The sequence below is a fragment of the Asterias rubens genome, chromosome 17 (assembly GCF_902459465.1).
Source record: "Asterias rubens chromosome 17, eAstRub1.3, whole genome shotgun sequence".
Classification (NCBI taxonomy): Eukaryota; Metazoa; Echinodermata; class Asteroidea; order Forcipulatida; family Asteriidae; genus Asterias; species Asterias rubens.
Window position 1 is genome coordinate 8,453,133 of NC_047078.1, and position 16,215 is coordinate 8,469,347.

General features: G+C 38.7%; 1 protein-coding gene across 4 annotated transcripts in view; it reads right to left on the reverse strand.

Annotated features, from left to right (window-relative positions):
- Window positions 1–853: 853 nt before the first annotated feature.
- The window catches only part of LOC117301261 (ammonium transporter Rh type A-like), a 67,406-nt gene continuing 52,044 nt past the window's right edge, over window positions 854–16,215 (reverse strand). For 2 of the 4 annotated variants that reach the window (XM_033785140.1, XM_033785137.1), the window contains 10 exons: window positions 14,927–15,110; window positions 8,191–8,341; window positions 7,104–7,248; window positions 6,238–6,401; window positions 5,215–5,352; window positions 4,618–4,751; window positions 3,832–4,010; window positions 3,435–3,508; window positions 2,395–2,406; window positions 854–1,497 (listed from right to left, as the gene is read on the reverse strand). In XM_033785140.1, coding sequence (XP_033641031.1) covers window positions 1,405–1,497; window positions 2,395–2,406; window positions 3,435–3,508; window positions 3,832–4,010; window positions 4,618–4,751; window positions 5,215–5,352; window positions 6,238–6,401; window positions 7,104–7,248; window positions 8,191–8,341; window positions 14,927–15,110 — 1,274 coding nt within the window. In that variant the 3' untranslated portion in view covers window positions 854–1,404. Of the gene's footprint in view, window positions 1,498–2,394; window positions 2,407–3,425; window positions 3,509–3,831; window positions 4,011–4,617; window positions 4,752–5,214; window positions 5,353–6,237; window positions 6,402–7,103; window positions 7,249–8,190; window positions 8,342–14,926; window positions 15,111–16,215 lie in introns of all 4 variants that reach the window. The other 2 variants (XM_033785138.1, XM_033785139.1) reach the window with 2 other exon arrangements.

The following is a 16,215-nucleotide window of genomic DNA, read 5'->3' on the forward strand; positions in this document are numbered from 1 at the left end:
CAAGTTACACAAATTCTGGGTTTTTGACCCCTAAAAATAAGTCACGCTTATATCACCCGAAATTAAAATGATACCGTCATACCAAGACGTTATATAGGTCTGAGTGTATTGGGGTTTTTTTTCACCGCAAAATTAACCCACTATACAAGATTAGTATAAACAGATTACATGTAGATAAAAACATTAATAATATGTTATAAGGCGAGGGGGGTTAAAGACACTGGACACTATTGGTATTATTGTCAAAGACCAGTCTTCTCACTTGGTGTATCTCAATGTTTGTCTAAAACAACAAACCTGTGAAAAATTGAGCTCAATTGGTCGTCGAATTTGGGATATAATAATGAAAGAAAAAAACACACTTGTTACACGAATATTTGTGCTTTCAGATGCTTGACCTCAAATTCTAAATCTGAAGTCTCGAAATCAAATTCGTGGAAAATTACCTCTTTCTCGAAAACTATATTACTCCAGAGGGATTCGTTTCTCACAATATACTATCAACAGCTCCCTATAACTCGTTACCAAGTAAAGGTTTTATGCTAATAATTATTTTGAGTAATTACCAATATAAATAGGGTCCACTGCCTTTAAAGATGTCGAATACATAACCAAAAAATGGTAGCAACACATAAACCAGACCTGAATACATAAAATACATGCAGCAAGATTATAATAATTATACCTTGAGATAAGGTACTGCTACTATAACTTAATATAAAAAAAAGGAAAAAGTGAAAACGCACTGACAACTCTGAAGATGTTTGGGGGGCTTTTAATCCCCCCACCCCTTTGAAAACATGTCACAACAGGCCCAACTTCATAAAGCTGTTCAGTACAAAATACTTCTTGACTCGTTGTTTTTCTTGGAAATAATTGAATGGGGCACAGATCAAGACAATGTAAACCTGATGTTATTTAGGCGGGAAAACTGTTTTTATTAAGTCATACTTATCTGTGCTTAGCAAGGTTTTTTTTTTTTTTGCTTACAAGCCATATGAAATTGGTCCCTGAGCTTCGGCGGTTTCGAAGATGTTAAAATGCAAATTTAAAAAAAACATCTCATTTATATTTATAGCATTTTTTCCCCCTCATAAATTGTTGAATATTAGCCACGAGCTAAAAATTGTGTTTGCACCACCATGGTTGAGTAGGACTATAGTAGGTGACTATGTTTGGAAAAACAAAACAAAGAATAAATAGTTTCAGGTTTTTTTCATTGTCAATGCAGTGAGTGAACATTATGATTATTTAGATCGAGTTTTATCAACAATAGTATCAAAACCGGATTTCAGAAAAAAAAGTTTTTTTTTTTTTTTTTTTTTTTTTTCGAGAAGAAACCAAATATACCAATTGCTGCTGCTATTGGCTCACAAGCTGTCATGTGATCACCACACTACCTAATTAGACTGGTGCATCGGCCATTCCGGATTTGACTCTGTAGTGTTCAGCAGCAACATGCTTCTCATTCACTGGGACGTCATGGTACTCTACCTCCTGTAAGGTATGAAATGATTCAACATGTCAGAGTTGTATTTTAATATGGAAGCGGTTGGTTTCTGATCAGCATGGGGTTACAGGAATAATTACAAAATTGGTAAGAACAAAATTCGTCCAAGATCACAGATCTACATACAAATTACACGGCAAAATGTGTAATCGGGTTTTCACTATTTTCTTGTGACCCAGACTACTGATTGATCTCAAACTTCTACAGGTCTCTCAAGTTTTGTATATGGAGGTTTACATATAGTGCTTAAATGCCAGCAACTGTTCTATTAGCAACAATTATTATCATAAAACCTTTCTTGATTGCGAGTAATGGGGAGAGGTTGATAGTATAAAATACTGTGAGAAACCTCCCTCTGAAGTAACGTAGTTTTCGAGAAAGAAGTAATTTTCCACGAACTTGATTTCGAGACCTCAGATTTAGAATTTGAGTTCGTGTGACAAGGGTGTTTTTTTATTCTATTATTATCTCGCAACTTCGACGACCAATTGAGCTCAAATTTTCACAGGTTTGTTAATTGATGCATATGTTGAGATACACCAAGTGAGAAGACTGGTCTTTGACAATTACCAATAGTGTCTATTGTCTTTAACTACTACCTGGGCGGAAGGTATAGAAAATCGAATGGGACAACTTAAACTTTTAGTGGATCGAGGGGACCTCTCTTTATCAACTTCACTACCGCGGAGTGCGTTCTTAATTGGTCTCAACGTTTCAACTAGCTTGCTTTAATTATCGTGCTTAAAGTTCTGAACATGCTGACGACTTCAGCTTCGGCTTTGGCTTCATCTGCCTATACAAAAGTGAAGACTTTACCCTCTTTGAAAAGAAAATATTAAGCACAAAATTTAACAACAATGGGCAATATTTCAAAATATACTTACTGGTGCATTGACCTTTACGTTGGATATCACGTGGTAGGGAAGTCAACAAACAGACATTGTTAGAAGAAGGACAGTTAGTAGAACAACAACACTAAGACACACCACCACTAAAATCTACTTAAACATCTGCAAGAAACTAGAGTGCGTTAGCTATAGCTACCATTAAGCAAACAAATAAGCCAGAAAACACAACACAATGCTAAACCTGTAGTGAATTGCTTTGAAAGTTGGTCTTCAAAAACGAACATTAGACAGAATGGTACATGGACTATGTCACACGAAGCAATAATCTACCAGTTCCAGCTCATCTCCAAGAAGAAAATCCATTCACATTTTAATGTTCTCATAATTTTCTTGAGAATCGCAAGACATTGTTTGAAAAATGACCCATGTGCTTCCAAAGTGGTCCTGTAGCATGCACTGCAGTTGGTTGCCTCCAAGTTGTCCGTAAAAGTTGCCTCGTTTGACAATATGGCACTATATGCATTGACCAATTAAATCACTGCAAAGCCAACCCTGAATTTCAGGAGGAACACCCCATTGATCTGCTACTAGCATTTCATTTTGGGAAGCTTCAATGCAAACATGCAAATAAATACTACAACAGGGACCAATTTCACAGAGCTGCTTAGGCACTGAATACTGCTTAAAAAATTCTGCTAAGCAGAAATGAGCAGGATCCAGTCACTGATTCTACATATAACATGATATTTTGGCTGGTAACCTGATTGCGGTAAGCAAATTTTTATTGAGCTTAGCTACTTTTTTACCTTAAGCAGCTCTATGAAATTGGGTCATTTAGAGCTGCTTAAAGCATAGCTCGCTTATTTTTTACATATTTCTGGCAAAAATTTAATGCCATATACATTGCCTGGGACTTAGGTGTTGTTTACTTAACTGCATAATAATTGACTGGAGTTTTGGCCGGTAATCTGATTTTACTAAGCAAGGGCTTTTTTTGCTTCAGCAAAATTTTGTGCTTAAAGCAGCTCTATGAAATTGGGCCCTGATGGGAAGGAAGGAATACGGACCGTACTTACATCCCAGAATGGTTTGTCCTCAAAAAGATCCTCGTCTTCTGGTTCATTCCAGAACGGAAGCTTCAAAACGAGACCTGCAATAAATTTGCATAACATTTTGGTGTAATCAACTCACTGTTGCCACAGTAATTCTTAAAGGTAACAATGCATTTGCTAGCTCATCTTCTGATGAAATTTAGCTTGTAGTAAAAACTTACACTGGTTTAAGAATCAAATTCTTCAAATTCTGCTAGTTGGCAGCAAACTCACCAGGTAAAGTTCCATTGTTTAGTTCTGAGTAACTCACATTACCAAGAACAGTGATTTTACCTGGTTAGTCTGCTGCCACCAAGTGTCCCCAAAAGTCACCATTATATAATAATAATATTAAAATAAAACTCATATTTTTACAACGTACCTGTGAGGGCGCCACCTACGATAGCAATGGCAAGAGTCACCCCTAGAGCAGCCAATTGGAAAGCAGCTTGCCCACCAGCTGACCGAGATTCAACCAATACGCTGCCATCTCCAATCAATGTTGAGTTGGTATCCATCTCATGCTCCCCTGGGGCACGGGCGCCGAAAATCCCGTACAGACTATAGTAAAGAGAAAAGGAGGTCAGGAATAATAAGCAGCGGTTAAAAGAAAAGAAATGTATATAACTCAGACTTCATAAACTTCAGTAGCCTTTTTTGAGATAGGCCTAATGGTGGACATTACTTTAGGAGTTCACTTTTTTGTTTGGGTGACGTCTACAGGCGCCACCTAGTGTCTTCAAAAGTATCCCATTTATAGTCACAAATTATTTAGTTCGGTATTAAATAGACAGGTCCCGTGTATTTATGGCAGGGATAAAGGCAGGTATTGGCTTTACAGAACCAGTATTTACAACTTCATTGGCTACGATTTCATTGGATAAACGCGTAGTGACGTAAGTTTTCGATATCTGTGTTTTGATTGGTCCGAAGTGATGTTTGGCAGCTGCACTTTCAGTCATCTGCATGCAGTACATTTGTTTAATACATATACATATTATTTGACTGTGAATCTCCATGTGAAACGAATGTAGGTGAAAGGTGATAATGGACGGGGATTGACGTAATCTCGAAGTGTGACTTCGGATGTTCAGGCTGGTGAAAATGGATTTAAATAGTCGGCAAGTCTGGCGCCACCTAGCGTCCTAAAAGTATCCTATTGACTTACTTGTCTCCATAGAGCTCTGGTGTAGCCATAGCTGCAGCCACTGCGCCAGCCAGAGCTGCTAAGATCCCTGGCATACCATGTAGATTATGCACACCACAAGTATCGTGTAGTTTCAGCTTATCGGTTAGGAAAGGCTGGAAAATATAGTTTTACAATTTAGTTAAATCACTATTTTTTTCTGCTTAAAATATATTGATTTGATGATTGACTTGATTATGAGCTGCACAAATCAAGAAAATGTGACTCAGTACATATTCGACAATACTTTTTCTAGTCATTGTAAAATCCTCAGTTTCGAACCTACAAGTTGAGGTTGCAGTCCTGCAGTCTAATCACTGGCCCTTGTGTGATATCTTTCTTAATATTAAAGAGTGAGAAAAAGACCTTGTCCCCCATACCACTCTTACAAAGAGCCATAATTATGGCAACAACTCTTTTTGGAGTGAATGACGGGTACTCTCAAATAACTTTCACACTCAAAGGTGCAAAACTAACAACCACCACTCGGACATGAGAGTTAAATTTTCACTATTTTACATTAAGAGAGTAGGCCTTTGGAATATGCGAGTGAATTTGGACACACAATGATGTAGATACCTGAATGTACTTGTATCCGAAAGTAGACAAGATGGCGGCCATGATGCCAATGAGTAGAGCCCCCCATGGTTGGATCATCATATCAGCTGAGGTACCAACGGCTACACCACCAGCTAGCGTTGCGTTCTGAATATGCACCTAATACACAGAGATAAATATCAGGAGAAATATAAGTGGTTACACAGTTAATCATTGTAGGTTCTTAGGTTTCCGTCGCCCATCCCCCTGCCGATCAAATTTTGTGGCTTACTGTGAAACCAGCAAACTTCCCGAATTTGCGTAATTCCTGGCAATACTTCCACACTAGTAGTAGGAACAAACCTAGGTAAAAGCTATAAGAAGGAACACCTGATCAATAACAATTAATTTAAGTCAAAATGGGCCCAATTATAGATCTGCTCAATCATAAAATATTGCTATTAAAGGCAGTGGACACTATTGGTAATTACTCAAAATAATTATTAGCATAACACCTTACTTTGTAACGAGTAATGGGGAGAGGTTGGTGGTACAAAACATTGTGAGAAACAGCTCCCCTGAAGTGGAGTAGTTTTCGAGAAAGAAGTAATTTTCCACGAATTTGATTTTGAGACCTCAAGTTTAGAATTTGAGGTCTCGAAATCAAGCATATGAAAGCACACAACTTCGTGCGACAAGGGTGATTTTTTCTGTTATAGTTATCTCGCTACTCCGACGACCAATTGAGCTCAAATTTTCACAGGTTTGTTATTGACAATTACCAATAGTGTCCACTGTCTTTAAACCAGAAATGAGCAAGATACCAGTCACAAATTATACAAGTGACATGGTAGTTTAGCTGGTAACCTTATGGAAAAGTTTCCGTATCCTGCAACTACTTTTTCATTCGTTATGAAATAAAATAGTATCTTATTTACTCGTATGAGATATTATTTCTTTTGTAAAAATTTGTGAAAAAGGGGTGGCAGGATACAGAAAGTTTACCCAGATAAACACCAGTCTTAATTTCCCTGTCACCTCCCTGTGTTTTTTTCACGTACTAACCATTTCCACTTTGCCGTCCTTATTGAGCAGTGTAGAGATAGCGAAGGTTGTGATGCAGCATGCAGCCAGGGAGAAGTACGTGTTAAGCACGGCTCGGTGACGCCCATCCTCCAAGGCCAGGGCGCTGTTAAAACTCGGCCAAAACATCCACAGGAAAATCGTACCTAGTAAACATTTTTAAGAAAACAGAAAGTGAATTAGGGCAATAAAGAAAGGCAGATTGAAGATAAACGTTGATGTCAAACAATGACAGATTTTGGGAACGTCAGGTGGCAGCAGACTTGCCAGGTAAAATCATTGTTACTTTGAACTATGCGCATGACCATTGGTTACAGCCACGCTACGACTTCTGCTTAGGGTGTTGCTAAGAACATCCTATTATTTATCTGGTTTTGTTAGTCGTTGGTGTAAACGTTTTGGTTACAGTTTTCATTATTTGGGGATCGCAAGACATTGTTTGAGAAATGACTCATGTTCTACCAAAGTGGTACTGTGGCATGCACTGTAGTTGGTTGCCTCCAAGATGCCTCGTGTGACAATGCCTTTTTAAAGACACTGGGCACTAACTATTGGTAATATTGTCAAAGACCAGTATTTTCACTTGGTGTATCTGAACATTATGCATAAAATAACAAACCTGTGAAAATTAGAGCTCAATGTCGCATTCAGCTCGGGCCTCTATCGCACGGCCACGACCCTGTCGGTTTTAAAAGCCAGTTTGAGAACTCATCGCTACCCTTTTATTCCCTTAATAAAAATCACTATGGTAATACTGGCAAATTTGTCTAGCGATGAATAATTGTATTGCTATGTGAAGTCGGCCCCAAGCATGCTTTAACCATGACGTCACAGCATCTATAACTTACCAATTAGAGAGAAGATGTCGGAGTGGTAACTAGCGCCCTCTTTGCCATTATCTTCATTAGCATCTCTAGCCAAGACACGTGCCACAGCCAAGCCGAAGTAAGCCCCAAAGACATGGACGAACATGGAACCCCCAACATCAACGGCCTGTATATACGGTAAAGAGAAAACTTAGCTTTCAAATTTCACAAAAGAACCCTTCATCTTAAAGTGAAGTAATACTTTGCTTTTGGTCTAGTTGGCATAAGACACGTCTCTTGAATTGCAAGGTCGTGGTTTTGAATCATACTATCAACAGCTCTTTAGAGTCACCTGGAAATATGTATACTTTTTTCTTCAAACATTAGAGTATATATGTTCCTGAACAATAAAATAATTTTTGAGTAATTGATTTTTAACGATTTTGCATCGACTTTGCCTCGATCGAACATCGAACACACGTACGTGCAAATACATAAAAGTCCTAGTCGTGAGTTTGTACGTTTCGAAAAAAATAAAAAATAAATAAATCTTGCATTAATTTTTTTCCGGCAATTTCGACCAGGTGTATTGCTGCTGGGTGCAGCAAAACAACTAAAGATGGGGTCAGTTTACAAAGTGGTCCGGTCCGACGTCTTTTCAGCGCTGTGCAGCAAACACTTCCGGAATACACTACACATTTTGACATGAAGAGAAAAGTTATTTTCTAAAACATGACGCCATCCCAACAATTTGTCCAGCAAGTGGGGAAGTCGAATAAGGTACCTGAAAGACGTAACGAACCAAAAGGAGCATTTGCCTAACGTGAAAAAAAATCAGGTATTGTTTCAGGCCATGTTTTTAGCTGGCGCCAAGCGTCACTATCTTGTGTTGGCACTGCATGCGATTCATCGCGCCTCAATTGACGGCACGAACAGCGCCCTCTTCGGTTTGGTTTATTTTATAAATAACAAGGAAACTAATGTTTAAAACCTTAGCTAGTTGTTTATTCATATTCCACTCTTCAAAACACATATTTTGGTGACAACAGCTTTATTTTGAAAAAATACCACTTCCAGGTGACTTTAAAATTATTATATACAATTTGTTATAGACACAAACAATTCTCACCCCAAATATGGTTAGTCCAATGTACTCATTAACAACAGCAAGGATGACCTCAAAGAAGGCCATGATAAGAAGTTGAGTTGGGGATGTCTTCCCAAGAACTGCTCCGAAGGAGATCAGGACAATCGCAGAAGTGAAGTCAGCCAGTAACATTCTGAAAAGGTAGTCAGACCAGTTGAGACATTTTTGTTAATGGCAGTGGACACTATTGGTAATTGTCAAAGACCAGTCTTCTCTTCTGCTGTATCTCAATACAATGCATAAAATAACAAACCTGTGAAAACTTGCGCTCAATCGGTCATCGAAGTTGCGAGATAATAACGACAGAAAAAAACACCCTTGTCACTCGAGGTTGTGTGCTTTCAGATGCTTGATTTCGAGATCTCAAATTCTTAATCTGCGGTCTCAAAATCAAATTCGTGGAAAATTACTTCTTTCTCAAAAACTACGTTACTTTAGAGGGAGCCGTTTCTCAAAATATTTTATACTATCAACAGCTCTCCATTCATCGTAATCAAGTAGGTTTTTATGCTAATAATTCTTTTGAGTATTTACCAATAATGTCCACTGCCATTAATACATCGCTGCAATGGTTTTGTTAAGAAAGTTGAATTTGGAATCATATCTAGTGAGTGCTCCATCCTTTGATGCGTGAAATCCAACCAAACAAAGCCCTCCCAGTGTTGAATAGTTTATCGAAAAGCGACGGTTGCATTCAAAAATCACAACAGGTGGTTCTCAAAACGGGGGGAAATTGATATATAACAGCAGAAACCCCAATACTCGTTACCATGTACGTTTTTATGCTGATAATTATTTTGAGTAATTACCAACAATGTCCACTGCCTTTAAAACATTTCTGGTATGTTATAATATCAAAGTCTTATATAGCGCACGTACCTACAAAACAAATGCTCAAGGCGCCGAGTATATAATATACAAGCTTTCAGAAAGATAGGTTATGGCAGTGATGAATTCTGAGACCCAATTATTTAGCACCTTAAGGAGCTACGGTGCATACAGCCACAGCCAGGAACACCTTTCGAAACCTCTAGGGTTAACCCCCTGATCTTCCATGATAAATGATTTTTTTTACATTTCTGGTATTGAGACAAATGATGCCTCTTAAGTGTAAAGCTAGCAAGCCTGGGAGAAAACTGTAAAATGCCTGCTTTCTGAAACCTCTGGGGTTAACCCCCTGCTCTTCCTTAGTGTTCCGGGGTCTTTTGCATTTCTCTATAAGACCAAGGTAAGGATACCTCCTAAGTGTAGCTCGTTTGAATAATGTTGTATTCTACTTTTACTATGACGCGTTTAGTTTGACCATCAGCCTTTTGCATTGTGTTTAGGTATGTTAATGTACATCAAACATGTTGATTTGCTGTGGGTTGGTGCAGAAAGTTCGTTCCCCCCGCTCTCAAAGTGGACTTATTTTCTATCACAGGGATTAACGCCTCAATATTGGCGTATGAAGTTATTTTACCACATACCAAAAAATATAAATCACTGTTGGCATCAAAAGCCAATGAAAGCTCTGATTTTTCTGCTGTTATAATGTATCATTTCCCCCACTTTGAGAACCACCTGTTGTGATCTTTGAAAGCAACCGTCGCCTTTTCCATAGACTATTCAAAACTTGATGGGTTTTATTGTTACGTTGGATTTAGGTATGATTCCAAAGTCAACTTTCTTAACAACAAGCCATTGCAGCGATACATACATGTATTAAAGGCAGTGGACCATATTGGTAATTACTCAAAATAATTATTAGCATAAAAACCTACTTGATTATGAGGAATGGAGAGCTGTTGATAGTACAAAACAGTGTGAGAAACGGCTCCCTCTGAAGTAACATAGTTTTCGAGAAGGACGTAATTTTCTCGAAAACTAAAGAACTTCCGAGGGAGCCGTTTCTCACAATGTTTTATACTACCAACCTCTCCCCATTACTCGCCACCAAGAAAGGTTTTATGCTAATAAATATTTTGAGTAATTACCAATATGGTCCACTGCCTTTAAGCAGCTCCATGAAATTGGGCCCTGGCGTACAGTAATTAATCGTGGACTTGTGGATCTAAGCGGTAAAGTTTTTACTTTTTAGTGATTTGTTATTTTTATAAAGATGAAAACATTAGGTTTACATTTTTAAGTTGGGAAAGTATGTTAACCCTTTTTCCCTGAATTGGCTGAGCGCCAAACCAACCGCATGGGGAATATTCCCTTTGCCTTTTCGCTGCAAAAGTGTCACGTGTCAAATCAATGTAGGTGCCACATGTCATGAGAACAAAATGGGAATATGAATGGGGACGGGAATAAATACGCCATAAATATGTCATTGTATCAGTGGAGCGCTTTCATTGTTAATAGTATTTGAACAAATTCATACCCGCGCGTGGGGCTTAACAAAATTCCTGCATGTTTTTGAAAGAAATTGCTTTTCTGTTTAGACGTGTCACATTACGTCCGATAGGGGAACAATAATGGGAACATCAATGAGGGTGGGGAAATAATTACACAATAATTAGTCATTTAGCAAATGTTTGCTTTAGTGTATATTTGAAAACATTCATGCCCGAAGGGCTTTACAAAAAGTTTTAGAAATAAGTTGTTTTCTTAGAATATTTTACCCGTCATCCTTTAACCTTGCCCCCCTCTTGGCAAGGTTAAATCCAACTCAGGAATTTCATTTGTCAGTTGTGAGGAATTTTTGCACAAACCAGAAGCCTGCGTGACTGCAGGACCCGGCAATCAATCAAGTTTATAGACTCTGGATGGAATGAATGGTTTTGTGGGTTTTCGGCCGCGTGATCACTGTTTTGACACCACCAAAACAAACCAGTGAAGGTATTTTTTTTTTTTTTTTTTTTTTAGAGAGTCAGCAGTTTATTAAACAAGTACACAACATGTAATAAATCTTTTGGAAGATTTGTTTTTGTGAGCTGGTTATCTGACAGATTGGGCGGAGTTATGTGACCTTAACACACGTGGGAATGAAAGGTCAACAACTTGAGATAAAGGTCCCAAAGGTTCACATTTGGCGTACAATGTCAAGGTTTACAGATGACCTAAAAAAAAACGAGGACAGTAAAAGCCCTGTTCATACGGCTGCAAGAGCAGGGTCCCTTGTTTTGAGCATGGACTGTCTTATGTCCTGTTTTAGAAGAATATTCTCAAAAGTATTACAGTGTTTACAGTTACCCTTTCACAAGATAGACAACTTGGCAACCATTCTAAAATTAACCATGCCTTCATGTTCTGAAGATTCGCAGTCTAATCCGAAATGTGTAGCCTATATAATAAAAAACAATACATGTCAATGGACAATGACAGAGGACCACTATACCTGACACGCGCTTTCATGTCGATGGCGGCCAATGTATAGGGGTATATATTGTATTTAAACGTATTGACTGCCCCTCCCCAACGTTTCGACCAGCCTGCTGTGGTCATCTTCAGTGAACAATTTATATTAGGCCAACTTCTGAGCCTACATCAGCGCGTGTTAAATATTGTATTTTATGTACTCTAAGTTCGTCGTCTTATTATTATTAGAGAAAACTATACGCACGACACCCAAATCTAAATTGAAACCAGCTTTTGTTACACACGAACAAGCCAAGGTCACGAAGTGAGGGGCAACTTATGATCAGTATGCGTTGATGGGTGTGAATTGGTTACCATGACAACGGAATAATATTGCCAACAATGACAAGAGTCTCCAAACCAAACCTTTGCGAAGGAGTGCGGTGGGGTGCCACTCTCTAAACGGCATATAGCCCCCGGCAAAGGATAACGTATTTAAGCTTGAGAATACTGGTACATGTACATGTATTTTACAATTACCAAAGGTGTCCACTGCCTTTAAGTTACTGGGTTGATATTCAAACCACTAAAGGGGTTGTCTGGTTCTGATAAAAGCAGGCATTTATGCTGACTGTATATGATGATCATGATGACACAGTCTCTTCAATAAGAAATTGTACACTAATGCATTCTCCAAGTTGTATTCGGTGGTATCGAGTAGTCCGCCCGCTAATAAAAACCAAGTCGAGCTTTTAAACTTTTCCTGCGCATAAATCAACAAATCAAAGGGTAATTCCATGCAACTCCTATGGGCTTCTGGTGATCATTGCGACCTGTTTGTGTGATAACTTTGTGGCTTCGTGTAAGATTGATCAATCCTGCCCCTAAGTGTTATAACTCAATTACTCCACCTGTGAGGTCTAGCAACTTAGGGTTCTGACAATGCGAAAAAATAAATATTTACCACAACCTTTTAAAGACGATTGTTTACTTCTCGGTGGCCACTTTGTTTCAGTCAACGTTTCTGGGGCCATATCCATAGAGCTGCTTGCTAAGCAGATTTGAGCAGGATATCATTCACAAATTGTAGATGTGACATGGTAGTTTAATATGATAACCTTTGGTAAGCATAATTTTGTTGTGCTCAGCCACTTTGTGTGCTTAGTGGCTCTATTAATTGGGCCATGGGCACCGAATTTCATAGAGCTGCTAAGCACAAAAATTTGCTTAGCATGAAAATTCTTCCTTGATAAAAACAGGTTACCAACCAAATTTCCATTTGTTGCATACTGCTTGTTACTGGTATTCAGCTGTTGTTTGCTCATACTGAAAATCACGTGGAAATATGGTTGTTAATCCTGTTTTTTTTTAGACAGACATGTTATGCTAAGCATATTGTTGTGCTTAGCAGCTCTATGAAATTGGGCCCTGATGGTGACCCCAACCTTTAGTAACTCTTATAGCGCAACTCCACAGGGTTTTCAACAATTCACGGTGTAGTTGAATGACTTGTATAAATCATCGCTCCATTTCGTTGAAATTGTTTTGGTTTCCATCACAAAGTCAAAGTTCAGGGAGGCCTATCCCCCCGGGGTAGGTCGGCTTCATATAACGCCACAAACTACGGGTGGAATTATTTCAATTCTCCACCTAGAATTTAGGAACAGATTTTTGTGTCAGGTGTTTAATAAAATCCCGAGACCCAAAAGGGAACAACCTAAACACCAAAATAAACGAATAAATCAAAACAAAATGCACTGCAAAAACTGGGGTGTTAAACATTTGGGCTCAATAATTGGTCATCAAATTTGTAAGAGAAAAAAAGAAGGAAAGCAGCTCTATGAAAATAAATTCCAGCTTCAGAACAGGTTAAAATCAAAGCCAAACGTTCACAGATAACATCCTTTCGTTCATTGTGCGTTGTATAAGTTGAACTCCATCAAATCAGCAGCCCGACCTATATTAGTGCCAATTCTTGTGTTCCTTTCAACAAAAAGTGTGGATTATTTCACAAAGCCTGTCAATGACCATTTTGTCATTGTCAAAAGGTCAAACCTGTTGTTAGTGTGCTTTAACAGGAAAAAATGAAATTGTCCAGGCACGCCGCGCGCCAAATTTGGCCCATTAATTTCTTGCGTTCCTTTCAATAAAAAGTGGGATTATTTCAAAAGCTTGTCATGGTCCATTTTGGTCAACAACCTCGACCAGGCGGTTTTACTTTGATGGTAACCAACCATTAATTTTCCAAAGAAAGAGATAACTTCATATTTATATTATTTTTCAAAAAAAAAAAAAAAAAAAAAAAAGAGCCAGTGTGGTCTCTGCTCGTCTTCGGGATAATGTAAGTACTGAAGACGAGCAGAGTATACTGATTGAAACGTCGAAACTACACCGGCTCTTTTCAGAGCCAACACACCAACATGTAGACACGACTGTACCTGCAAGTTTACTATATTATAAAGTTACTTCTAAGCCGGCATTTGTTTCTACACTCTTCTCCTGAAAACGAGCAGAATATACTGATCGAAACGTCGAAACCTCACCGGTTCTTTTCAGAGGCAACGCACCCAAATCAAATATTTAAACATGACTTACCCGCAAGTTTACAACAAAGTTATTTCTAAACCAGCATTTATTTCTACACTCTTCTCCTGTAGACGAACAGAGTATACTGAGCGAAACGTCGAAACCACACCGACTCTTTTCAGAGCCAACACACCCACCAAAAGATATTTAAACATGACTGTACCCGCAAGTTTACTACAAAGTTATTTCTAAACCGGTTTATGGTTAAAGGGATTTAGGGCAATATGTTTCGACACTCTTCTCCTGAAGACGAGCAGAGTATATTGATCGAAACGTCGAAACCTCACCGGCTCTATTCGGAGCCAACACTAATCCCAAAAGATATATAAACATGGTTGTACCCGCAAGTTTACTGCACTTTAATTTCTTAAACCGGTTTTGGGTTTAAAGAAACATTACAGAGATGGTAAGACAAATTTCGTATCAGATCACAGAATTACATAAGACTTACTCGATCTATTGATGATGATAGTAGAAAACATCATTGAAATATTTCTGTCTGAAATTTCTTATTTGATGAGAAATAAATAACAATGATTTCACGTTTGGGGTTTGTCTCTCAGTGAGCGTTTTAATCCTATTTTTTGCATCAAAGTCATGAAAATTTTGTAATCATTTTTTTCTGGTGAGCCAGATCAATCTCAAACTACTACAGGTTTGTCAGTTTACGTATATGGTGGATATCATAAAGTGATTACACTGCCAGCATTTTTTTGTTAGTTATGTTACTTTAAGGGATATTGGGCATTTTTGTCTTTCAAAAACGGATACATTTCACAGGACATTTTAAATTCGTATTTGTCGATTACCGACACACCAATTTGTATTGCTGTGAATAATCGATACTTACGTATTAATGCTGATGTGGATTTTCCCTCCTTCCATTTCGAGGAAACCCCTCATCAGAGTCGACCATTCCAGAATAAACGCGGCAAGAAGGAAGTTAAAACCAACAGCTCCGTAACCATAGCGTTTCAGAAAAGTCATCAGAAAGCCGAATCCAATGAACATCATGACGTGCACATCTTGGAACACTGATAATGAGTAAAGAAGAAGATTACATTGGGAGACATTGGAACGCTAGGTGGCAGCAGACTTCATGGTAAAATTTTGAACGCTAGGTGGCGGCAGACTCAGTTAAACTTCCATTGTTTACGTAGTTCTGAGCATGTGCACGTTATCGAGAACAACATACCTTTTCGCAAATACCCATTGCGCACGCGCTTTAACTGTTGATTGAGGTGCATGCTGGTCTAGCCATGGAGGTAGAAATGGGTGCGTTCGTTTAGCTTCCCTGGGTCTACCCCGCGGTGCTCACCCGGGTGAGCCCCTGACAAGAGCTAATCGAACGATCACACTTGCCCTCTCGTGGTGACGTCATGCACCTCAGGTCACCCCTAAGTGACCCACTCCCCAAGCAGGGCACTGGGGGCTGACCCAGGTGAGCCCCGTCAAAGCTATTCGAACGTATCGGGGCAGTCCGGGGTCGACCCAGGGAAGCTAAACGAACGCACCCGTAAGCAGCTTTCAAGGGTTTTAAGCGGTATTTAAAAAGCATTTGCACTAAGAACTGGTACCCCGCTTACTTCACGCCCGACTTGACTTCCTTGCAATTAACTGTTAAACAAGATAACATGAGTTTATTGTTGAGCTAGACCTTAGCAGGTAATAACCCAACATATTGACAGGTATTTAACTGTTTCGTAATGGGATATAATTATCCACAATCAATAACGACGTGAAGAAGAATATAGTTAATTGGGCAGTTTAAGCTAGCCAGGTGCAATGCTAAGTCAGGTTGGGCCGGACCACACATTTATAAGATGCAGAAAACAGTGTAACTTAAAGCATAGGGCTTAAGGGTCAAAGACCAATATTCTCACTTGACGTATCCTAGCATATGCATAAAATACAAAATAAACTGTGGAAGTTTTGGCTCTATTGGTCATCGAATTTGCAAGAGAATGATGAAAGTTAAAACACCCTTGTTGCATTATTGTGTGTGCTAACAGATACATAATAAAATGCCTCATGAAAGTAAAGTCTGTCTCGTTGAAAAGCGTTTGAAACCGTTTGTTTTTAAATGCAAATGGTTAGATAATTTAAAAGTAGAATATCATGATCATCGCAAATTTGCCT